General features: G+C 40.8%; 1 protein-coding gene across 5 annotated transcripts in view; it reads right to left on the reverse strand.

Moving 5' to 3' along the window:
• The window catches only part of map7d1a (MAP7 domain containing 1a), a 39,412-nt gene extending 22,027 nt beyond the window's left edge, over nt 1-17,385 (reverse strand). For all 5 annotated transcript variants that reach the window (XM_040118607.1, XM_040118605.1, XM_040118606.1 and 2 more), the window contains exons 1-2: nt 17,232-17,385; nt 3,429-3,629 (exon numbers count right to left, since the gene is read on the reverse strand). In XM_040118607.1, coding sequence (XP_039974541.1) covers nt 3,429-3,629; nt 17,232-17,262 — 232 coding nt within the window. In that variant the 5' untranslated portion in view covers nt 17,263-17,385. The remainder of the gene's footprint in view (nt 1-3,428; nt 3,630-17,231) is intronic.
• Between the last annotated feature and the right edge of the window lie 8,820 nt (nt 17,386-26,205).

Below are 26,205 nucleotides of genomic sequence, written 5' to 3' on the forward strand. Positions count from 1 at the left end.
CCATTCAGACCGTAGTCAGGTGGCATTTATTACATTTAATAAATCTTAACATTATTTTATGTTTCCTAGCAGGTCAAAACAATCACTTGTAAATATAATTTGATCCACTAGACCAACACAGCCTTAACGTATTTCAGTATATAAGAATCTTTGGACTTGTACCTCACAGAGTAAGAATCATGGCATACTTCAACACATATAAACAAATGAGAAAAGTTCTTACAAAGACCTTATTTAAAGCTGGTTACTCAAGTTTGACTTTAGCTGGAATCATTCCTTGAGGCAGCATGTGTTATGCAGAGAATATTTTACACAATTAAGTCAATTTGAATAGCACAACATATCCATTATGGAGGGAAAAGAACATAGCTTATGTCTTATTAACATTAAATATATGTGAAATTGTATAGTATCAACAAAGCACTAAAGTTACCCTTAATACTTTTAGTTAAGAATCCTGAAAATGTACTTTTATTTGTACAATATGTTTTGTGACAGGTTATTTCTTTTTTGGAATAGTACCTTCACGTGCCCCCAGATAAACATAAATATATGAGTAAATATTTTCTTCAGTCCTGCCAAGGCTGTGCAGCAGAGGCTTTTAACTTTTAAATGTCAGAACGAGGAAATCCACAAGACAATGACAGGAAACCAGCAATGTCAACATTTCAACGCTGATGCTCAACACATGGCTGAAACTGATGTGTCCTATATTTTCTAGATTAAGAAAAAAAAAACAAATGTTTGAAGAAAATTCTACAGGTAAGCTAATCTTCTCCAATTAGAAGCTCCAGCATGTGGCAGGCCCACTAAATCTCATGTCCCATCTGGAATTGGGTTTAGGTTTGACTGTGATATGTTATTAGAACAGAGGATCAGTTACATACAGTATATTTCTTCTCACTGTGACATCTCTGATGTTTGTTAACACATAGCATTCCTTCCCAATACCTCAGAGGAACCACTCAGTGAACAAAAGCAAAGGGGAAGAGCACTGCAACCAAACTATGACCTGAGCCATTTCAAGAATTCAAACTGCGTCCTTTCGTGATAACTGGTGCTACTTCCTGGAAAAACATCACCTTCACAGAGAATATCCCAATGGAAATTGTTTACAACTAGAGCTAAAACGATGATTCAATTGATCAATTAGGCGATGGGTGGAAAACTCACCGGTTACAGCTTTTCAAATGTGAATATTTGCCGAAAAGTGAATATCGTTGGACTAAATCAATTTATTAATCAATAAGATAATAGGTAAATTAATCAATAATGAACATAATCGTTAGTTGCAGCTATATTAACAACACAAACATGATACAGCAAATACATACAGCAAATTAATTCATGCTTTCTCAATACTTACTAATAATAACTCAATAGCAAGAATAGCTTATTCCTTGATGCTGAATAATGCTGAGCATGACAATGCTGGATTTGTGACTGCAATCCTGCAGTGTGTCATTTCTTTCTCAGAAATCATGGGATGTTTTCCCTATCTACAACTAATTTCCGCAGCCCAACCAAATAAATTAGCTTGAAATGCGTACTGATCAAAACACTACCACGTGAAATCATATGCTGTATATACATTTTTACTGTGTAATACCAAAAATAACTTGTCCACCACTGGGAAACACTGACAGACAGCAGTCTTCTTCTGGCTTTAGCCTTCGTGCTACATCATCCCCCCTCAGTCTTCACAGACCAGATGTTCAGCATCAAACAAGAGGGAACTTATCCTTCAGCAACATCTAATAGGGGGAGGCGTGAATCACAAACACGAAAACAATCTGCCATGCAGCCTCCCTTAAGAACAACCTCCGACACACTTTGATATTTATAGGACTACGGAAAGCCCATTTGTATGCTCTTGGTCGGTGTGATGTGCTGCTGTTTGCAGGTCACCACCATGTTAATCATACCATCATGTGCACAAAGCTTCTGAGAAAAAAAACAGACTGGCTCAGAAAATACTGCTAAGTGCAACGTTTGGGCTCCCAACTGTGCACACACACACACACACACTGGTATCCTTTCCAAATGTCAGCTCTGTTTTGTTCGCCTCTAAACTGGGGTGCAACAGAAGCAGTGCAGGGTATACTGTATCGTGTGACTTGCAACCCTGAGTCAATGGACACACATAAGAAACAAGAAAGAACAAGTTTACAAACATGTTTCTTTCACTGTTCTCTTAAGCAAAAATCTGACTCAACATAGTCATGACAGTAGGACAATCCTTGACACCACCTACATGAGGAGGTTCTCGTGGACACGGACACGGACACGGACACACACGCACGCACGCACGCACGCACGCACGCACGCAGGAAAACCTTTGAGATGTGAAAAAAATACAACTGAGCAGACCATAACCAGAAGCGGCAGCTCGCAACTGAACTACAAGCCTCACCATTTCATTTTACTAATTAAGGAGCCACAGAGTGTTTTTCATCTTCGTTGCACCCCTCTGGGTGGTGCCAAACTTCATAAGTACTGAGCTTTACAGAACAAGCAGAAAAGGAACCTGAAGGACAAAAGGGAAGTATGGGTCATTTTTAGAAAAAGGAGACTTAGTACTCAACTACATATTTCACTAAAATAGACCAGGATTTGGCAAAGAAACAAAAAAATACCATAATTGTCTTGATACAACTGATGTGGTAAAAGTAACATAACAAGGTATCCAAACTGACTGTGTTGTTATAGTTTTGGGAGCAATTTAGGGGGTTTATCCCTGTCACCTCATGCTAAGGGAATAAAGACCATGACCACAGTGAATGGATTAATGGATAAAGAATAAAGAGGCTTACGCTCCAAAAAACCCTCAAACATGTTCCTTAGAGTCTGCATATGCTGTTAGCTACAAGGAGTTCAAGTGGTGGCATTGTGGATACAGCTATGGTGCAACTGCCAGATCAAACTAAATGCCTTCTTGGCATCACTCACTGAAATGGGATTCTCATTCAGTTACCCTCTATCCACCCTTCATTAGGGACCAGTGCATGGCAGTGATCAGCATTAGCTATCCACTTACCAACAAAGCTCATTTGTCCATATTTTACAGAGATATTTTCTTTAATAATTTAATTCTGCCTGAAATCTTTAAACCCCAGGCGGCAATGTTCTCTCATAGCAGCTTCTCTTCCATGCTTGTTCTAACACTCAAAGATAACCTGCAGCAGCTCCATTGGATTTAGCTTCACATCTGAAAGCATGTGGTCACTGTTACTCCAGACAATGAAGCATTACCTTGCCTCGAGAGAGCTGACCTAACTCCAGCAGAGTACAGATGTAATTGCACCATTATTGGAGCGCTGCTTCATATCAGGCCAAATTCAGCCTCCATATCAAGTTGTACCTTTAAGCAAATGAACTCTATATAAGTGACATGGATGCTTCAAAGGGTAAAACTGGCTTTCCTTTACCTTGTTTTGACCTGGAGACAGGGGATGCAGGTGATCCAGGTGATCGAGGGATGATGTCAGACTTTCTGGGGGTAGTGAACCTTCGGTCTGTATCCTTCTTAACTGCAGACTCCATTCTCTGGATGGTGTCTGTCTTTGGGGGGCTGCTCTCCCCCTCTGGGTCAGGCCTTGTGGGGTTTGAGTTCAGATCTGAGTGGGGAGCTGGTGGAAGACAAAGACAGAATAAAAACAAGTGAGAAAATGACAAGGTAAAAGTTAACACCAGTACAGAGATGGAACTCAACCAGTTGGTCTTCATTCCTTTCACTGCTGGGCCTATGCAGTTTAGTGTGGATGACGGAAACTTCCACAAGAGCTTCATGTATCAACTGTGAGGGGTGTAGTCCATGGCTGTAAGCGTAAGACTGTATTCTATGAGAAAATGTTCACTTTTCAATACTGTAACAACAGAATGAAACGGACAACCATCAAAGAAAAAATCTAAGCTCCTCTGTTTTTGTACAATGCTTCTCTCAGTTGTTGAGCAAAATTAACAGCTGCAAAGATTACACCATTTGTTCAGAATATACAAGATAATAGGTCTTAAGCCTGCTCTTCTAACTCTACGCCTAATACCAATTCGATTCTGCAAGACTGATTTATCAGCAGACCGGCCTGAGCAAATGGCCTGACTCCCTGGCAGAACAAAACACAGTAATTTGTTTTTGGCATCCTGGTGATTCCATTGAGATTAAATAAATTTCTTAGGAAAACGGAATCAGAGTGCTCACCTTCCCCGAAAGTAGTCAAACTTTTTTTGGACAGAAATGACAAAACAGCAGATAGTCTAGTGTCGTCAGTCTCTGTACTGTCTGAGATTTTAAAAGTTTTTTATAAAAGAAGAGCTGGGCTGGTTGGTAGGGACAGCAGCTTCACTCACAGCACCATGACTCACATTTGGCAGGCTGTTGAACTTGAATCTCCTACTCAAACATTAGTTTGCTCAGGCTTTGACGGCCGAACAAAGACCCTCATGGGAGGGACACTTGGCTTTGTCCACTCAGCACTGTACCCCTGTGCTCGCTGTGGAACCATGTTGGAACACAGTTTCTTCTGCATAGTCTCTGAAGGTAAACACTGGGCCAACATGCTGTAAATTATTCAGACTGGCTAAAAAAAAAAAAAATTCAGACAGTAGGGGGCTGTCACATTCAGACAGTGAGTACACTGAAGATTTACTACACAAATGATCTGCTATTCAACACTTTGCAAAGACGAGCACCAGAGAGGAGCAAGAACAATGTTGTGCAACCTCAAAGAGAATTGATTATAGCTTTGTATAGGGTATGCAACTGTACAATATGCTTCTTAAGACAGAAACATCTCCACAAGAACAGGCCATATAACTTTTTTTCAAACAAACTGCTTCCTTGTGAGTAAAACTCAGACTATTATTAAACTTAAGAAGCATAAACGTGGACAAAGGTCTGCATGAATAGGCTTCAGCTTCTCACTGCTGCAACTACAGACGATTGTCTGAGCTCATATAGGCACATGGAAAGGCTATGTCATCAGTCTGGGAAATGGAGGCAGTTACTGATGACCTTGAGATTGACAAACCCTGATGGGCAGAGAGAGAGCATAGCAGTAGGAGTCTATGAAAGAGTTCAGCTGGTAGACAAGACATTGTGTTTCCCTCGTCAAAGCATGCCACTATTAAATAAGCATTCCTCAGGCAGCGATGTGCTCTGACAGAGAGGGACCATTGTTGTGGTCTCTGCATGGCAACGGGACAGCAGCCAAAACACTGCAATGACAGTGAGAGGGAAAAGGACGGAAGGGAATGGTAGTGAGATAAACTGAAAGAGGAGGAGGAATCTTCCCTTGCTCTCTACTTGTTGGGTAATTTCAGTGCAATTTTAGGACAAAATGCAACTTTATGGAAAGAAATGTGAAAGTAGGGGCCGGTTATGTATTCAGTGATTAAATAAAAAATTAAAATTGCTTTCTACGCAAAAAAAACAATGCCTATGACAACACAGCACCTTGACTGACTTCATTTAAACCTCAATAAGTCCAGTAACACTGACTGTTGTTAGCGTTTCATTCTCCATTCGTCTGTCGCTTTATTGAGGGAAAAACCATAAAGAGAAGATTTCATGTAACTCAATATCTGCAATTATCAATCAAATCCCTACAACAGTTTTCAAATAAATGATGCAACACACAACCCCTGGCGTTACAGCATTGTGACTACTAAGGTGATGAGTCATACAACCCTTGTCTCTGAATTTATCATCTCACACAGTTTTCTCACAGATCCCTTAGGGTAGATATGACAGCTAGGGTATCAAAGGTGATAGGAGCAGGTGCAGCTCTGACAGACTGGTATTGTGTTGCCTCATATCCTGTGAGCACTTTCCCATACACCTGGAAACTGGGGACACTAAAAACTGGCTGGCTGACAGGGCTGTGGGAGGCTGGTAGGACAATCACGGTGATCTATACTGTCAATGATGAAGGGAATGAGAATGTAACATACTCTGGGTATGTAGGTGGTCCCGACAATGAATACCAATGAAACCTGATGCTCTTGGGAGGAAAAAGGGATGGGAGCTGAGGGAGAGGACTGCTGCTGCGTAGCAAGGGACTGAAACAAGGGCTGATTGATGCAATGCTCAACTGTCTGGGCTAACAGACAACTGGGAGTGTATGATAGATGAATGGGGAAAAAAAAAAAAAATCGTAGAATGTAATCAATTTTAACTATGGCTGCAACTAACAGTTACTTTCATCAAATCATCAGAACAATCTTTCCTAATTTTCTTTCAAACAAATAATAAACTACTCATTTAGAAAATAGATAGAACTGCAATTCATTGCAAATTCTTACTTAAAGGTACACTGGGGCATTTTTGACCACTAACAGCTCTACTGAGCAAACTTTTTATGAGTGGGTCCCCAGTGTGTTTGTATCATGCATGTGTGCAATCACACAGGCGACGAAAATACACATTCCTACCTATTGCACTATTCAATTGATCAACAGATGTAAAACGCAAAGAAGCATTAATATACGTCACCAAAGGCAGAGAAGAAGAAGACTGCAAGCCAGCAAACATGGACATAATCAACGCTTAATTTAAAATATATTTTTTAAATGGCTCTGAAAATATTTTATGGAGGAAGGAAATGCGTTTGACACGTCAGGCCTCAAGAATACAAACAATGCATTTTGGTGAGGAGCACTTAATTTAAACATAACTTTGTTTAAAAGAAACCTCCATAGTGCACCTTCAACAAAAAAGAACAAGGAAGTCTGCAAATTTGAATCACTCCACTTCAGGGAGTTTTGCCTGTCCCAGGCTAACATACTGATGAGTACAAGTGCATTTGGAAAACTCTCCACACAGTGACCCTAGCAAACAAGATTGGGACATACTCGTGGTGCTTTGAGCAGAATGCTTAAGTAATATTTGCACAGATGTACTGAATGCAGTGAAAAAAAATCTGTTCAGCAATCCATGAACTCTTTGTTCCGGCCTTGGACTTCAGCCAAGCTAATCAAGTTATCCAGTTTTTACTTAACAGTGTTCTTATTGGGTGTATTTATGTGTGAAATCATTGAATAAATGGGAAGGTGTTGCTTGTACCAACTGAGTAACTGCCTTTTTAACCATATTGACACTCCAGCTTCCCAGAGGACCTGCACCTGGGAACGACTACAGCCAAAGGCCATTAGACCATCCTCTTGTGACATCACTTACATTATTCATATTCATAAATCAATGCACATCAGCTTCCTCTGAGATGTGGAAAATTACTTTGATGTATCTTATTATTGGAAGGCAAGGGAGAAAAATACACAGGACAAACATTTGGTCAGCATTTCACAAGCTTGATAACATCTCAGACAGGCTGAAGGTTTTGGTGTACACCACCAGTCCATCTTCAGTGTTCCTGAATAGCTAGGTCTTAGATGATTGTTTACTATGAAATATTTCTGCATTTGTTTTTTGTCTGTGCCCCTCTCCCTGGTTTGAAGCTGAGATGGACCTGTTTCCACGTACAAATCATAATTTTACTAAATAGTAATTAGAATCTGATGATAGTTGTTGGGTTGTATGTGTATGATGCAAGGAAAAGGACACTGTCAAATCAAATGAAACCATTCCTCCATAGCCCAGATAAAAATAAATACATTTTTTCTAACTTTAACTTTGATCGTTGCTTATGAAGTCACAAATATAAAATTTCATGGAGAAATGCTTTAAAACCAAGTGTTTAGGTGCTTGAAGTTTTCAAGAGAAGACATGATAATCCAAAAGCCCCTTAGAGAACACTTTGTAAGTATTACTGCGATTACATTTGCATACTTTTAGCATTATCATCATCATCTCTTACTAATGTGGTGGTAGAAAGTAAATAATTCTTAAGAGCAGCTAAAGGTGCTGACCTGCTGTGGTTGCTTTGGTTTTACCTTCCTACTGAGTAGCAAATGGATATTCGGCAGCTATGAGACCCTACAAAGTGAGTCAGGAGAGGTTCAGGAATTTGCGGCATGTTGTGCTTGATCACTTGTTAAACATCACACTGTCATCCTGCACCACGGCTCAACTGGCCCCATCATGTCTCCCTATGGGGCCTCTCTAGCTGCAGGTGTCAAACAAAGCCTGAGCCACTCAGCTGAACCAATTTATATGCAAAGTGATACACTAGGATAAGATATCTGTAAAAGTCAGCAGAAATGGTAAAGGAACCCCTGCAGAAGTGGGTGTATGCACGCATGCATGAGCACAGTGTGGGAGCAGAACGGCAGGTTGAGAATCAGCAGGTAAGTAGCTGCCATTTCCTGGTTAGAGGTATGTCAGAGTGGACAAAATGTATTTGCAACTCCAAATGTTGGTTTGCAAAAATGTAATGCTCTCTGAAAAAGCACCATTGTACATTCACTCCCACAGTACAATTACAAAGGAATTTGCTACTTTACAGTTTGTCTGATGAAATTGTAAGTAAAGAGCCAAGTTAAAACTGGGACAACTGGTAATGCGGTCACAGAAAATGTGATTTAGCAGAAATCCAATTTCACAGCATATTATTTTGTTAGAGCAGGTTACAAATATGCGCTGCAGAGCCTGTTTCCTCATCTAGTCCTGCCCCAGTGCCACTTAACAGACTGAGATATGCGCCCCAAACCTGTAGGGCACAGGAGCCCTTCCACAATTATTTTAATTCTATTAATAACATAGTACAAAATAAGAACTCCTTGATAAAAGTATTGGAAAAAAAAAAAACATAAGGAAGCAGAGATGAAAGGACATGTCCTTGCAACAGCATGTACCCACATTACAACGGAAGTTCTTTTATATCAACACAGCTATACATGCTATAGGATCTGACAGGCAACTGTTCTATGCACAGCCTTGACTCAGTATACCAAACAGCCATTTTTCTACCTGTTTACCAACCTTACAGGGGACCTATGAATCAGGGTAAGAAAAGCCTGTGTCCTCAGCAGCAGAGCAAAACACATGACTCACTGTATGACAGAATCAGCAAACTATGCCAGCACAGTCATACGACAGTGTTTGCTCATTAACAGCTCAGGGATGGATACTTTCAGTCGAACAGAGCTATAAAGTACAACAGAAGTATGAAACTGCCGGTTACAAAAACAAGCTGACATTCCCATTGTGAAAAAAATATATGGAGGTAAAGGTAAGCTTTAAAATGATCTTGGTTACATGATAGTGGTCAGTCATAATGGACACGACTTAAGACCGCTGCTCATTCCCAATGCAATACCCATAGCACAGCCAATGCCTTGCCAAGATGCTGTGCAGGGTAAAAATATAGGGCAAGACATGGAATATTTATGAAGCCAAGAGCTGTACTCTTAACAACCCTTTCTGTCTCCTGCCAAAGAGATAAGAGAAGGAGTTACCATACTATCAGACCACCAACAAAATTAACTAAAGGCATGTAATACAACAATACACAATAGCTGTACAATTTAAATATACCTAATCTTTTGGGGGGGGCATGGTAAACAGGGTGTAAATGCAGGACATTCTCCTGAAAAATGTAAATGAGGCAAAGAGCTGAGGAAACAGTATTGAGTGTGGAATCAAAAGACTGGAAAGGGTGGCAACAAAAAAAAGAAAAAGAAAAGAGGAACTCTGGAAACAGACAGAAAGGATCTGCATCTCATTTGGGATGGGCCAGGGGACTAATAAACTACCTCATCGCTTACCCCCCTAACCCCTTCACCCTGTTGTGTCCCTCCTGCACCGAATAGGGTGATGTAAAAGGGCAAGGGGGCCCAGACACACAGGAAGCGCAGTGTAAACAACAAGCACCGACTTCATGCCAGACCAGGCCCTGCGTGTTTGTGTTTAGAGACCAAAGTTTTCATTAGATGTGCTTACAACTGAGGACTACAATTTCAAATGGGAATTGAGAAAGACATAATTAAATTATGCACACAAATTGCACTTATTTTAATTTGCAAATCTCGACTCTGCTGACTATTTCTCGATTAATCAATTAAACTTTTATCCAATGAAAAAATACTGAAAATTGTCCATTATAATATTCCAGAGTCAATGGCAAAACAGTTAATTGGTTATCAAAAAAGTTTTGATTTGTTTTCTTTCAATGGACTAATAAAATGATCGCCTAATTGTTTCAGCTCTGGAGTGAAACACAAAAAAGAATGGGTCAAAGATATGATACAGACTGATGAACCGAATAATCAGGCTACAACTGATGTCTTCCTTAAAAAGAGAGAAGTGGTTCTACATACCGACCAACAGGGCAGAAAAGACAGCATTCCCTCGTGGCATGTCAATTAGCAAATGAATACTAATGTCAATGTCAGCGACTGCAACAGCTTTCATCCCATCACCTGGCCCAGGCTGAGACTGAGGACAATGCTTAGCATTTAGTTGCTGCTCTCTCCTGCACTGCCGTATGTGCCAAAGCCACCGCGCTGATAAAAAGCTCCGCTTATCTGAACAAGCAGCAGCTCCCTGGGGACCCTGCATCCACTGCTGCCACCAACATGCTTCAGCATAAACGAATAAGTAGCTTAGACAGCCTGGCCAGTGGTCGGAGAGAGTGTCAAGAACTGCCAAACTTTCTTGCCTTTCTTGATGACATTAGAGGACGTGGTTGGATTTCTGGGCCGCACAAGCCGCCATTCATAACTGGAAGCAGTATGTCAGCATGCCAGCCAGTTGCTCCTGGCAACCTGCTTCATGTCACCCTTTGGGGGATGGGAAGTGACAGCATGATCTAATTCTAACTGATCTCAATGGGGGTGTCTCTGGACCAGTTTTAGTCAGAATAAGATGTGACCAATTTTAACTAGTTTTGGAAGAGTTTGATCTTTTGTAATTTAATTTGTGATGACCCCCCGTTCAATCTAAAACTAATACGATTGTGCCAAAATCCTTTTGATTAGAAGAAAAACGCTTCAACATTTATAACTAATGACAAGCTACACTGTGTAGTTAGAAGGAACTGGAGCCATGAGTAATAGGAAACTTACATCGAAATATTCATATTAGATTAGAAGCATATAAATCGGGCTTTAATGGCTTCTGGTCAGCCAGGTAAGCACTGACAAAGCTTTGTCTGACTGGTCCTTAATGTGACTGCAAAGATCTCAGTGATCTGTAATCCCCTCTATAAATTTTGCATCTGTGTGGCAGTCTGTGTGGCTGTGTGTGTTCTTGTCTGAGGTAACGCACAGAGCAGTTATTTGTCACCTTGTTCCAAAATGGTTATTTTCGTGAGCATTACCTAAAGCAAAAATTCAGCCCCAAGCAGTAATCTTGTGACTGTTAAAACATACAATTACACCCAACGGTTATCATTAACTGGATTTCTGTCTCCCCACAGAAAAACCCAGAACTTCTCTGCTGGCAACAGGGTCCAATCATGGGTTTCATGAGCACAGGTAACTATGAAGAGGCAAACATCCAATCGCACCTACTCCCTCAGCAATGAGATTCCAATCAGAATCCACATTTTTTTTTAAAATAATGTAATTTCTTAGAAACCAAGCACAAGGACTAAAAGAACTGCCGAAATGGATCAAACAATGGCTCCGGATGACATACAGTACACCTTCCAGGGAATGTTGGGGGAGATCAAGATGTTTTTACAGTATAACAAACATGTCCTTTAGCTGAACAGGGAATGGTGTAGCATCAGCGGATAGGTCTGGTGACTAGAACTTTCAGACGACGAGAAAGCACAGAGCAACACGTCTGGGATATTTTCAGACTTGGTGGAGGTGGCAGGAACAAGCAACACAGTCCAAATCAAGACTTCCCTCACCTTGTCCTTGTTCAAGTTTCCCAGAAAGAAAGGCGGTACAGCTGACTGATAATAAATTTAGGCTGCAGCACTGCAGCATCAGCCCTCTTAATGTAAGTCAAAGTCAAGACTGAAAAACAGAAAGGGGTTAGGTGAAGCAGATGCCTTTCCAAGTAGCAAGTGTACGTTTCATGGGCCTCTCATGCCTTTTAAAGTGAGCAGTAAGAACGGCATGTTTCATAGGCATTCTCTGGTTAGCTGTTTCCCTGTTCCCGGTCTTTGTGCTAAGCTAAGCTAACCTGCCTACCTTTTTATCTAACTCTTGCAGTCTAACCCTCAAGCAGTTTGAACTATGTGGGGTACAAATTGTTGGCTTTCATCAAGTAACTTTCCTTTATGCAATAACACACACTTCTTAGCACACCTACTAATCACCAAATAATTCGGAGCTGCAGCTGAAAGCAAGTTACAGGTGGTCCTCAGCAAGGCATGATCAACTGTATTATATATCAAAGGGTCTTGTTACAAGAAAAAGACCAAAGGAGCTGAAGAGGTGAAGACAGGTTATAAATCATACAGTCATTCATCAAACACATTCTCCAAAAGCCAGATACGCATATTGTGGCAAAATGTGAAGTTACAAGTATCTTTGGCCCATTTTAATTTACTAAAACTGTAGGCCCCAGACATTTTTTATAACTGTGACTAATAAAACACATAATGGGACCGACTTACTATAGTCATCATCACGATGGGCATATAAAACATGAGCTTGTATCAATTAATTGTCACATATCAGCATTTAAGTGACATTAGCAATAACATATTACACTGATTATTTACATTGTGACACCGCACAAACAGCCTGTCCCTGTTGTATTTGAGCTACCAAGTGGGTTAAATGGGTTAGAGGTGGTTCAAGGGTAGGCAAGTTCAACTCTAATCCTTACTAAATCCATGTTTTCACAGTAAACACTGTATTTGTCAAGTTTTTTGTCTAAAAAAGTGAAAATGCGAGGTCAAAAATGAACTTTGAAGAACTTTGAACACAAAAGTTCAAAATCTCAGTTTAGTTGTGTCTGTCATAAAGGACTCACCAACAATTACGAAAACAAACATGAACTGTGACAGCATGCACGCATCAACCACTTTCAGTAGCAATTTCCGGCTAGAATACTGTAGAGACAGAGAGTTTGCACACTTTGAGTGCTGGCTAATGGGAAGGCTCTCTGCATTATTTGTGTTTCCAGAGTGCTGGGTAAGAGATCCAACTCTATCCCCTTAGGAGAGGTCAGTGTCTGGGAAGTGTGATTTACACCATTCTGGTGCTACAGAGTGGACCGGCAGTAACGTGATGCCTACTCTGTGTGGAGAGTTCTGGAGACGACAGCACAATCGGTTATTTTTTTCACATGTTTCACATTGTCTTGCCTTCCTCTTGTCTCCTTTGGTCTTGACTTTGTAGCTTTAGTCCCCTCTCTTGTTTGGATTTCTTATTTCTTAGAACTGGACTATCTGGCACTAACAGGAAGGTCGGACACTGCCAAAATTAATCATTCTGATTCTGATTCTTGTATATAGACATAAATGTGCACATAAACAGGCAAATATATGGATTAATATTATTCCTTAAGGCCCCAAGATAATAGAGAAACACTTCCAACTCATCATTAACACCTCAGGGATATGGGCATACTTGTATATTAAGCACACGCTTTGAGTATTTGGACAGTGGCACAATTTTTGGCTCTGTACTCCATAATATTGGATTTGAACTGAAGCAGTGACTCTGCAGTTTAAGTGCCAATATTCAGCTTTAACTTGAGGGTTTTTACATCCACACTGAGTGAACAGTAAAGGAATTGTAGCCCAATCACTGTAACATTGTGCTGTTCAAAATGTCTAAAAAAAAAACTATTCAGTTCTGACACTGTTCAAAACAATATGATGTGAACACCCTCAAACACTCTCATAGCTGTAAATCGACTCTTTAGCCTTGGTTAGTGTTTCATTTAAATCCAGTGTGATGGAATACAGAGGAGCCAAAAGCAGTGGAAAATGTGTCACTGCCTAAAAACTGCACTGCAGTTTCAAAAGCAGACCTCAGCGCCACGGTGCTGGCATGACTACAGTCAGCTCTCTGTGACTCAGATGTTTCTGTTCATTTCTCGTCTCTCTCTCAAAACTTCATAAGGACAGGGCTGAGTACCTCCTATAAAATGGGTCTACTGTGGGCTTTGAACACATCTCAACATGTGGGAACTAGGAAGCCCCCAGTCTCCTACACCAACAAGTAGCTTTAGAGGAATAATCAATTCATCTCCATAGCAAAAGAAAAGTCCTATCTTGTGAAAGAGTGTGGTAAAGCGTAATAATTCTCAGTTTGTTACTTAAATCCTTTTGGCCAAAAATGTAGTTAGTCATTTTTTCTAAAAGGTAAAGAGGATTAAAATGTATTGAAAAAGCAATTTGACTGACAAAGCAATCTGTGATTACAGCCATATATGCCAGTGGATTAGGAAGAACCCCACACATAGGTTGGTCCCCTTTGTGTGCGCCCCCCAGTAATGTAAAAATGAAGTTAAAAAACTGCAAGAACAGCAGGATAAATACAATGTTGTACCATTATTTTCGCCCTCTGATGCAGAAATAAACATATTTAATTTCACAGCATAAATGACTTGAAGCTTCAAATTTTCCAGCCTAAAGTCCAGCACACTGCAAGAGAATACTGGCATAACCAAGCCTGTTGCTTGACTTGTTACAAATACGACCATGGAGGTAAATTTCTCATGCCCATGTGCTCATATCCACAAATATTCAATCATATTTTTTGTTTTTCTAAATGACAGACGATGTAGATGTTACATTGCCTGATGATAAATTTCAAACATGAGTGGATTCACACGTGGCTAATCTGTCAGATGCATATGTATCTCATGCAGAACATGAAAACATCTCATTATAAACACACACTTCACCACCACACTGTTCCCGATTAATCCTGTGCAAAAACAATGCCTCCCCTCTGTTGTTATCAGGTGCCATTACTAGGCAGTGAATCTAGGAGGGCCCATGGGATCCTGGCCACTGCTAATTTACAAAAGATACTAAAGCAGCTCTCTCCAAAAATGGGCTACGGTTGCACGTATTCCAGTGATTACATAACTCCTGCGGCTGAAGATGTTTAGCTGAGTGATTCTGTTCACTACAGGCTTGACAGCCAAAGCTGGTGGATCCTCCAATATCACACAATAGACAAGGGCTAAAACATGATCTGTCTCCCTGTCAGTCTGCTGAGGCTCTTTATCCTCAATATGGCTGTAGTGAAGCAGCATGTCTTTTCTGTGTATAACAAAGTTTGCACAATGGCTCATTAACAATTTAAAGCATCATCTCAGCATCTTATACATTGTGTACCTCCATTAAGTATTTCAGTGATATGGGCAGTGACATTCATCTAAAATGCCTGTGAATATGCCTGAAAAGTCTAATCATAAGGAAAGGACAATAAAATGTTCTATTCATCTCAGCTGGTCGCAGCTTAGCCGTTCAGGTACGGAGATTAAAGAGGACGACCATACAGAGCTGACTGTCAAAGAGTGGCCGAACGCAGAGCACAGAGAGAAGAAAGCCTGCATAAAGAAAAGGGGGATTAGAAGATCTTCTCCATAAATCATGACAGCAGATTTTCACAATGGTGGGCCGGGCCCTCCAATGCAAGGGCATATGGTTCACAACCAAGACACATCAAGTGAGCTTTCTTTAGTGGCCATATTTCGACAAAAGGAGGAAAATTGTCCAATTGATTTTTCTGCTTTTGGGTTTAAATACCTTGCTAAAGGATGTTTCATGTTTGCAACCCACGGTCTTGTGAGTTGATGAGGCCGGAAAACCTGTCTGTTATCTGAGGTTTTTAGTGATCGGTGTGCTCCCCCTACGCCTTCATAAGAGACTGTCGTGTCCTGGTATCATGAAGGTGAAACTCTTCCTCAACAGCAATGGTGTAAGTTTAGGCAATATTCCAAATGTCTTCCTTATGTGATGCAGCTGTGCAGATGCGAAAACCACATGATCACAGAGTAACATAATTATTTTCCTTAGAGTTAGGCACAAGAGGTGTCGGAGCTCTGATGAACATTACTTATTGGAGCAAGCTGGAAAAACAGCTTTTGAGCATTCTCAATAGGCATGAGAAGCGTAGTGGTCTGGCTGACATACTATCGCATAAAGCAAGAGGCCTGATGTCATACATGTACAATGTATTATTCAGAAAATGGCTTTTTAAAGACACTCCAGTCTGATTCCCACAATCAGGGTGGAGCATGATTCTCCTCCTGTTTGATGCAGAGCCAATACAGGCTCACCTCCCTCCATGAAGGCCCCCCCCCGTCAGCAGGAAGGAAGTTTTCTGTTGTCAGAAGGAGGAGGTCACATTGTGAGTCCCCCTTCTATTTCCAGAAACAGACAACATGTCAATACACAATGCTTTGGCACGCCGCTTTAAACATTAGAACAAAGCTGGGTGCCTTGCAAGACCAAGTTCACAGTGGCAGGTTTCCAACAGGGGTAATTTCATCATGTCTCAAACTGAGGCATTTGTTAGGGCTGAGTGAGCAGACGTGATATTAGCCTCGAACTGTATGATCACAGAGTTTATTGCACGATTAAATGTGTGACTAAGCCAGATCTAGCTGGAGTGTGGACTAAGGTGGACTCCTTATCCCGCACTTTGGCCCTGAGCTGATCTCATTAAAAAAATGTCTTCATTTCAGGACTTTGTTGAAGCATCTCTCCGCCGTCTGAAAATAAGCCCGACTGCACCTGTGCATAAAACAGCTATTCGCTGCAACTGGAAAATATCCTCTGGCGGAGCAGCAGCAAAGTGGAGATAGGAAGGGATGCCGGACCGCCCGTGACTGCATCACGTTAGTAGCGAGCTAAACATAACATGCGGAGGGGGAGGGGGACGGGACCAGTCACATTACCTCATCTGGCGCAAATTGTGTTGTTTTAACGCCGGTGGCTGAGCCCTACGCGAAAAAAAAAAAATGACAACATAAATACAGCCCTTAGCAGTCAGCCGATCATCATACCGGTGTTTTATTTTTTTTTATCGTCAATGCCCCTGCAAATTGTTCAGTCCCCCTTTTCCTCATCACGCCGACTGAAATCTCGCTTGAGGTCCGGGTATTAGGCTCGGGGACAGCAGCAAAGTTGCGCTCGCCCGCTGGCTTGGGGACTGTCTCCTGCCCGCGCCTCCCGGTGCTTCATTCATTAGTCGTCACAGAAAATGTGTTCCCCGTGACGGCGGCGGTCTGTTCCTCAACCCCCTTAATGTGGACGGGAAGGAAAGTTGCCGCCAGCGAGACAACGTTTTAAGTCTTTTTTTTTTTTACAACGCGACAAAGGATTTGAATGACAAAGCACTCGTGCATTTTTTTTTAACGCAGATTCAGCTCTAAGGTAGACCGGACTACCGTCAATAAAAAAACTTACATGCTGCGACTGGCAAAGTATTTCCCTCCATTTCGGCGACAACACCTTCGCTTTCTTGTCCTCTGTTCAATCAAACATGCGAATTTCGGCTCTTCCTCTCCGGCGGTCCTCTCATTCCTCAGGCAGAAGGAGGGAGGGGAGGGGTAGGTTGGGGTGGGGGTGGGGGGGGAGACTTGGTCTACTCACTCCAGTTGCACCCGATGTCCTGAACCGCGCAGGAAATCCTCCCGAGAGCGTCCAAATAGACCCGAAACAGGACGAAAAAATAAAAAGATACAGAGACCCGGCCCGTACCAGCCTGTGGACGGAGGCACCGGCTGCTGCCGCTGCTCCCCCGTTTTTTAAATAAAAAGGTGTCAGAGAGAACTTGGGAGAAAGAAGGCAGGAGTGCGGGAGCGAGGTAAGTTTCGCCCTCTCCGACGCACCGCAGCTGATGCTCTGCTCCGGCCGACGGTGCCTCACTGGCCTCCGGATCGGACTATACCATTACCGAGAGAGAGGGGGGTGTGTGTGTGTGTGTAGCTGTTATCTTTACCGGACTTCGTTAAAAAAAAAAAAAAAAAGTTCGTTTTAACGTTATCGAAGACAGGTATAGGTAGCGTTGCGTTTCAATAATATTTTATTACAATTTTGTGGCGGCACTCACAGGGGAAAGTAACATTTCTTTAGGTGAAAAAATACTCCCAGGCTCACCCTCCCCAAAAAACTACGGTGCTGTCATAGACAGTTCACAGTTCACTTTTTATATGAACCTTTGACTTAGAAAACACACCTTTGACTGGCATGTGTGCTATATTGTCCTCGGTGTTTTTTTTTATCATTGTTTATTTGCGTAAAGCGCTGCATTTAAGCAGGTTACTCGGTTATACATCAGGTTAAAATGCAGGGAATAAGTAAGTAAAGAGGTCTACGAATATTATAACAAACTACTCTATTCAAATATCCTGAGACTGCTGTAACCTTTAACTTCAGTCAACAAAACACACCGGTATAACAGGATTTCACATATTTTCGTGGGGGGGTGGATAATATAATAACAACATTTCACTTGCTCTGCAGAGTTCATATGCATGTTTTAGTATTTAACATCAGCACCAATTTAAGTGTCTTAAGCTGTGAATCCCTGCTCTAATAATAAGGAAGATAGTTTCCAAATTGAGCCCCCATTGGGTACAGGTGCAGGACAAAAGCAGCATGAAAAAGGAAAAAGGAGTTTAAATTATTAAGTGTGCAAACTACTGTACCTGCGCTCTTCTGTCACATAGCCTAGATATAAAAACAAGAAAAGGTCATCCTAAAATCTTACGGTTGTCCTGCTTGTACAATAGTAATCTGACAAATTCAAGTGCGGAACCTGAAAAATTTACAGAAGGTACTGAAAAAAAGCATTTCAGGGTCTCTTTGGACATCCACGACTCATAACTTACGTTAGTTCAGCCTTCTTGCTACAATTTGGGCTCGACCATCATGTACATCATTGTACATTCATGTAATTTCAATATAAAAAGAACACTAGATTTACCTGTCAGACTGGTTTTTGTTTAGGATAATGAATGTTTGATGTGTTAAACAAGTTACTCCACCCAAAGCATAGGAACTCAGATTTTTTTTTTTTTTTTTTTTTTTTAATCAGAGACAGCATAAACCAGTTCAAAACAAGTGACTTAAAATGGATCTTTGTTACGTAACAGTTTTAAGAATCCCAGAGTGTCTTCTTGTCTACCACCTGTGGATCTCCCGGAGCATCTGCCAAGGTGGGGGCTGGGCCAGGGGCTGAACGGCACGCTTGAGAGGGGACAGCCCGTCAAAAGGACCCCAGTGGGGCTCTTTTGTGCAGCTGTTGAGCCATGTTCACCCAAACCCCCAAGAGCCACCTGTCATTGCAACTGGAAAGTGGGGGATGTTGAAGGAGGTGGGGGTTGGGTGTGCTGTAGTGTGTGTGGTTGGTTGGTTTTGCAGAATTAAAACCAAAACAGTGACTGTTTAATGTGTACGTCTCAAAGTCTGCTTGTACTTGTAATCACATTCTTCTCACCTGTCCTTGATTAATTCCCACCATGACTCAAATAAACGGTTTTGTCAAAGATCCCTGTCCCCCTAAAGTCATTAAAGGTCTGTTGATTCAAGAACTATCTGTAATTGAATCACAGATAAGTATGGTATTTCTTTTACTGGGGAAAAAAATAGGTGTTAAGGAGTTAAGTTTCCACTTCTTTAAGGTCAAGGAAAGATTAAAGGAGAGCAGAAAATGTCTTTGAGTGGTAATGAAAGATCAAGGGCTTCATACCTCAGCCGAAACTCAAGAATACACAAGCTGTTTTGTTTATTTAGAGAAAATTGAAGCTTTTTTTCTATCTTATATCAATGTTACCTTAAGTTACCAAGAGCCTTATGCCCTAGACAGATTATTGATTATTTATTAAACTCTTTCATGCCATAGTACAAGCTCAGTTTATACAACATTTCTGTAGGAAAATAAGAGAAGAAACTGGAACATTTTGGAGAAATATATAACACTTTTATGATATTGTTCTCAGTATAACCTCTATAACATCCTTGAATTATTCTGTTGTAAAAAAAAAAAAAAAAAAGACCAGAACAGAACACAATAGAAGGTGAAGACCAGAGGATTTAAATGTAGAGGGGGATGATGTTTTTCTCTAATTTGACTGTTGGTTCGGTGCAAAATGGATCCATTCCATATAAAATCATGTCCTTGTCAGTATTGTGTATGCTGAAGAAAATCGCAATCGTACTAAACTGAACTTCATTCTCTCCTCTTCATACTATGTTTTGCATCGTTGGAGCGAAAAAAAAAACAAAGCAAAATTGAAAAAAAGACTGAAATAATTTCCTTTTGGAAATAAGAAAATAACTTATATAGCTTCCTGTTATGGATTTACACTTCAAATATGTTTGGAAACTTAAACAAAATGAGTCAGATGTTATAAATGTTAGGTCTACTTTTCAGTTGCTATGTTTCAGTCTCATGTTTTTAGATCTTTTGTGCTGCCTCTTTAGCCAACGTATTGAAACGCTTCAATCTTTTCATCCTTTCATTCTCATCTCTATACCCAGCCCTTGAGCCAACAGATGTGCACACACTTGCAGACGAACACCTGTGCACACATGCACACAAAAAACTATTTTCTGGGGGAAAAAAAGTATTTTGAATCAACAGAATAAGCCATTCTAATGTTGGTGAGCTTGTTATCTATTTTTGCCTAACATACTGAGTATATACTAGGTGTTTAGGTTTATGTCTGTTGAGAAGTAAGAGCACTTACTAACACACTGACATCCAAAAACGGATGAGGCACACATTAAGACATTTACTTTTGCAGACTGAAATTAAAAGCAACATTAATTGAAATAAGAAAAATTTAAACATGGTGTATTTATTTAAGTTCTGAAAAGTAATACTGATATAGCACAGGATACCTACTTGGCACAATTTAATTTATTAACAGTAATATGAAAGTTGAATGGATTTAACATTATTTAGAGTGGATATTACTAATACAAAACATATTTTCTAAAAAACTACAACATTTATAATTTAAATGCTTTTTCGAGTTTCCTAATACTTTATATCTTACCATAAAAAAGGAAACTGCCCTTTTTAAGAACACATGACAGTGTTACAGATAAACCATTACTATTTAACCCTGCACACAGGACACAATACCAGCCTGAGCAAACAGTCTGATTGGAAAATTAAAGGGCTGGGGATAAAAGCATACCTCAAAGTCAGGGGGCATGTGTCCATTTATCACACATCACTGTACCATGCTGGGCTAATGAGCCATTCAAAGTAAGGTGGATGCAAGTAAGAGGAAAATGGCACAGTTTGCCTCCCTTAGATGTGTTTCAGATGTGTTGAAATGTTTTGTGTCTTGTAAGAAATCTGCAGACTGAAACAGTGACTGATAGAGATACACATAAACGCAGTCTAATGCCTTTATCTGCTTTTCCACTCCCACACACCTCTCTGCATCTTTTTCTTTTGATTTCATGACAAGTTCTGTACACAAGCTCAGAACCCGTGTCATCTCCGTAAGTGAACCACTTGTGTAACCTCACTGCACATAGGAAGTGGAGGAACCCCTCCTCCCCTATCCATCCCTGAGTGCTCAAGAAAGGACTTGATTTTGGAGCTGCAGCTGCACACCCTCACTTAACACACAGAGACCCTCATACACTCGCAGACACGCGCGCACACAGATCTCATTAAACTGCCACTGATAGCCGTAAGCAGTTCACGCATTGAAAGAGGGTAGTTAACAGAGAACACTAGAAATCAGACAATAAACAAAAATCATTACCACTATGAGCCCATGATTGCATCAGTAAAAACACATCCTGAAAACAAAGGTAACTATTGGAGAGACAATAAAAAAGAGGAAAGAAGCTCGTAGGAAAAGGAAGAGGGAGTTGAGATCAAGTAACAGACTAAATGGTTCAACTGATTCTGCACAAGAAAGGCAAGCTGCTGATGGGGCTTATCTGCGGAAAGATAGCACTCTGAAGCCCGTTGTGTCCCTTTCTTCGCACCTCTTTGAGTATTGGGTTGTTGGAGCAGGAACCAACAGGACTCCTGCTCCTAGAATGGAAAGGGTAGAGTCCATCAAGAAAAACAAAAGACCCATGTGAATCCAAAGTATTCAGGGATGGACAGAGTACTGTAACATCCTGCTCAAGTGGCAGTAATGTTACTTGATTTACATATAACAAAAGTAAGCTTACATCTTTTGAAAACTGCTCAGTAAATGTACAAAGGTAGCCCTTTAGGACTTCTGCTGCGAGAAACATTTGTCACAAATGGTCGCTTTGGAGGGGCCAATTTGGCGTCCAGACAGCAACCAATTAAATATGAGTATGCCAAGTCAGCCAATTTTCCATTTTCTCAGAGATGCTGTCGAATGTGGTGACCATCTTTATCAGTTTCTCAATTTTACGTTATGGGAAGACGAGGGAACTTTGTATGTGATATCTAATACCATAACAGCATAACTCGGAGCTTCTCTGCATTAATCATCAAGAGTCTACAATCATGCTGTACTAATACACAGTAGTGCTTTGAATCATCAGTATGCAAAAATGATCACAATGAGATTGCTAACATGTTGATGTTTAACAGGTAATGTTTACCATGTTAACCATCTTAGTTTAGTGTGTTAGCATGCCCTAAGTCTGATTGGAATGTCATTAGTTTAGCAGGTATTTGATCATAAATCAAATTACTGGACCAACTGAAATCTTGCCCTGAAATATTAAGGGATCAGCAACGTTATTACAATTCATCCTCAGGGGGACATGAATGTACCAAATTGTATGGCAATACTTCCAACTGTTGTTGAGACATTTTACACAGAACTGCAAATGCCAATCTCACGCTGGCACTACACAAGAGTCCAGGGGTCACCATCAATGCTTGTTGCAATAGTTGTTGAGCTATTTCAGCCACACCGCTAGTCAACTGTAAGAGAGCAGAAATATTCATTTTAGAAATTACTCAAAAAGAAATTTACAAAAGCAACTAAATTATAATACCAAGAGTTCTAGTCGTAGTTGAAATGCATTACTTCCCATCAGACCTAAACAGCTTGCCACCTACCGAAATATTGTTGCACCATCACTTTTACTAAATAAATAACTCCTATCTCCCACACTACTCCAAGGAACATGTTCGCCACCGCCGCCACCGCCAGTGAGTCTAGAGGTCAGCTACTGTGAATGGCAAGGGGAACCCTCAGCCTGGTAATGAAATAACAATAGCAGGAATGTTCAGAATGTCCCCAGAGAACATAGACCCAGCCTATGTTATAGACTACTGAATACACTATCTTTGCCTTTAGCAAATGTTAGCATTTTCAGCAACAGGCGTGGGGTAGCATAAGGGAAGGGTGGATATAAGGCTAATCAACTATGATGGATTTAGTGCTGAAATATGTTTGTTTGCATTCACTTAATCTTTTGTAGCTGAGACATTTAGCAAAGACAGTTTTAGCACTTCAGCAAAATCATCACTATAGTTGAGGTTGTTGAACAGTTGCTGGTTCAGGCTGCCGTCTGGTTTCTCAAAGGGACACCATTTTTGTGACCACATCACTCTCTCGACTCAGCAGGGTCAAAGGTGACTGTCACCTGTAGGGGGCCTGTAGATTCAAATAATTTACGACTATGTTGTCTTTTGTTTCCTGTGGTGTGATTTAATCAGGCACTACATCACATGTCACACTGGAAAAATGTGTGTGTAAGGAGAGATAGAAGGTGGGAGAGTTGCCTGTTTCTTTGTGTTTCTCTCTAGGGTGGTGGGAAAAGGAGGACTGTTTGGTCTGAATCATCTGAATTTAGTCTGCCTCTCATTGTGGGCTGGAGTTTTGACTGGAGTTGGGAGGCCTTGCTGTATTGTAAGTTTCACATCCAAGAGTCTTGTAATTTGCATGTTTCATACACAGTATGTTTGGACCTGCAGCTACATCTTATTGAGACTGAGCTAGACAAAATTTCAATGTACGGAAAAAGTAGGAATAAGTAACACACCAGCATTCCCATCAAGGCGGGGACCTAAAAGAGGCACGTTAAAAACATAATGGTCAAACCATAGCAGCATAGGTCGAGATATCCTGACTTTTAAGTCCATAGTATGGGTCAATCTCCAAAAACACTGGATTTTCAAACACTGGAAAGCTCCACCAGAGCCACAGAAAAACATTATTCAATCAGTTTTGTTCCTCTTTAAAAACATCCACCAGTCTCAGCAGCCTGAATCACAAAGTAAGATTACAACAAAGAAGGGCATTCTATATCACCCATTTAAGAATCTGTGGAATTTCCCTGTTAACCCAAATAAAATTCTGGCATAATGTACACTTTTCCAGCAAAGGGCACTGACAAATCCAAAACGAAAAAAAAGAAAGCACTCGCTGTGTCCAAGGTCAACTAATAAATAACAGAATCAGTCTTTGTTCATCGATTTGTCAAGTCTATTTTTAAATTCGGTTACTTTAAACTGTTCTCCATATGGCATACATTAAAGATGGTATTTAACACAGCCCATCACCGCCCATAAACGCCTCTTGAACCGCTCTTCCTTGTACTCTTCCGTGGCCTCTCACACAACAGGTGGCATTACCATCGGCTCATTTCACCTTCTTCCATGAAGAATGCGATTCTGCAGCACTATGTCTCAAACAGCAGAGAGCCTGGCATACCATGACGTAATGGCGTAAAACACGTTAGAAGCAGTTAGAAGCAGGGCCAAAACACGTGGAGTTGCCTCTTCTCTCTGCTCGCCCCCGGGGCCCCTTTCTATTCTCCTTTTCCTCGTCTATCTCTCTCTCAACCTCAGCCCCTCCATCTCTCTTCTGCTCCACCGCACTCTCTGTTTATGAGTGCATGAATCGCTCCATTTCACTATACCCAACTCCCAACCCACTACCAATCCCACAACTGCTTAAATAATAGAAGCCCCCCCCCCCAATGCTTTCATTTCCATGACAACCCACAATGAGGAGAGAGAGGGGGGGGGTAGCAGAGGCAGGAAAAAAAACGTCAATGAGAGGGTGGGAGTGCTTACTTTGACCCCTGGTTCCATTTGTAAGGAGGGAAACCTTCACTACAACAGCCTGAGTTTCAGTGAGGTTAAACTGACCAGTCAGGAGAGCATTAGCAGCAACATGGCTCACTCATCACACAAGGTGCCCCTTGAGTAGCAAACAAGCAAGTTAACTTAATTTTGTAATTGTTCTTTTAAAAGAAGAAGTTACAAAGCAATTTACAGGAGAAAGAAAGGAAAAAGGGGCAGAGAATGAAAGATATAAAACTAAGTCTTGTGCCTGTGTGAGGATGTAATGAAGAAGCTAAATGTTATGTCAGCATGCTGATGTTAACAGTGACAATGATAACATGCTGATGTATAATGCTTAGCACGTTCACAATCTTAGTTTAGCATGTTGGCATGCTGAAATTCACTAATGAACACTACAGAAAGTACAGTTGAGGCTGATGTGAATGACATCAGTTCTGCTGGTAATTGGTTATAATTAAAGTATTAGATTAATTAAAAATAATGACCAACCAATGGTTGTGGAGATATTTCTCTAACAACAGAGAACAGAGAAAGCATCATTTTTCAGAGGGTTTCAAACTGCATATTTATTTCATACACATGCAAGAAGATGCCGTACTTTGTACCTTTAAAAAAAATTAATTAATTTCCTTTGCCACCTTTGGAACGGTTCCATTATTACTAAAGGTCACAAGGTCACTCCACTGTGATAGAAATCAGTGATTCAGTGTCATTGAGTATAAAAGGGTGGCCTTCAGCATGACACAAAGACAACAGAGATAAACAGAGGGTGAAAGGTCTTGAGGTCAAACTCCAGTGAAGATTTGTAACACACATGTAAACACACACGCTCTTGCATATGTGAACGTATGCACACATGCACACACAGATGAGATTAGATTTTTAATTCAACTCCCTGGATTACAGTCAGGATTAATGCTATACCCCCCCGGGGATATTTACGTCCAGCTGTAACCATCATAGTCATCCACCCTTTGTGTGTCAGTGTGAGGTCTGGCCTGCTCTAATACTACCTGCAGCTGAGAAGCTCTTCTTTTCCAAAATGTGACAGAGAGGAACAGAGGTGATAATGTGACAATATTGGCTTCCAGTTAATTGCTTGTAAGATTAGTCTTTTCTCCTTCTGAGGGTCATAAAGATAAAAAAAAAAATGCTATGAAATGCTCCTGAGGAGGACATATACAACAGCAGCAATTAACAGCTGCATGCAATGGCAAAATATTTCCCACATCAAATACGTGAATGACAATCGCTGCATATAAACAAATGATGACATGTCTAAAGCTATACTATTTATATACAAGTCAAAATTCCAACACATTTAAGTGTCATCAGCACTCAGCTGAGTGACAACAAGGCAGAAAAAGTGCTCATAATGTG

Source organism: Xiphias gladius, chromosome 22 (assembly GCF_016859285.1).
Source record: "Xiphias gladius isolate SHS-SW01 ecotype Sanya breed wild chromosome 22, ASM1685928v1, whole genome shotgun sequence".
Lineage (NCBI taxonomy): Eukaryota > Metazoa > Chordata > Actinopteri > Istiophoriformes > Xiphiidae > Xiphias > Xiphias gladius.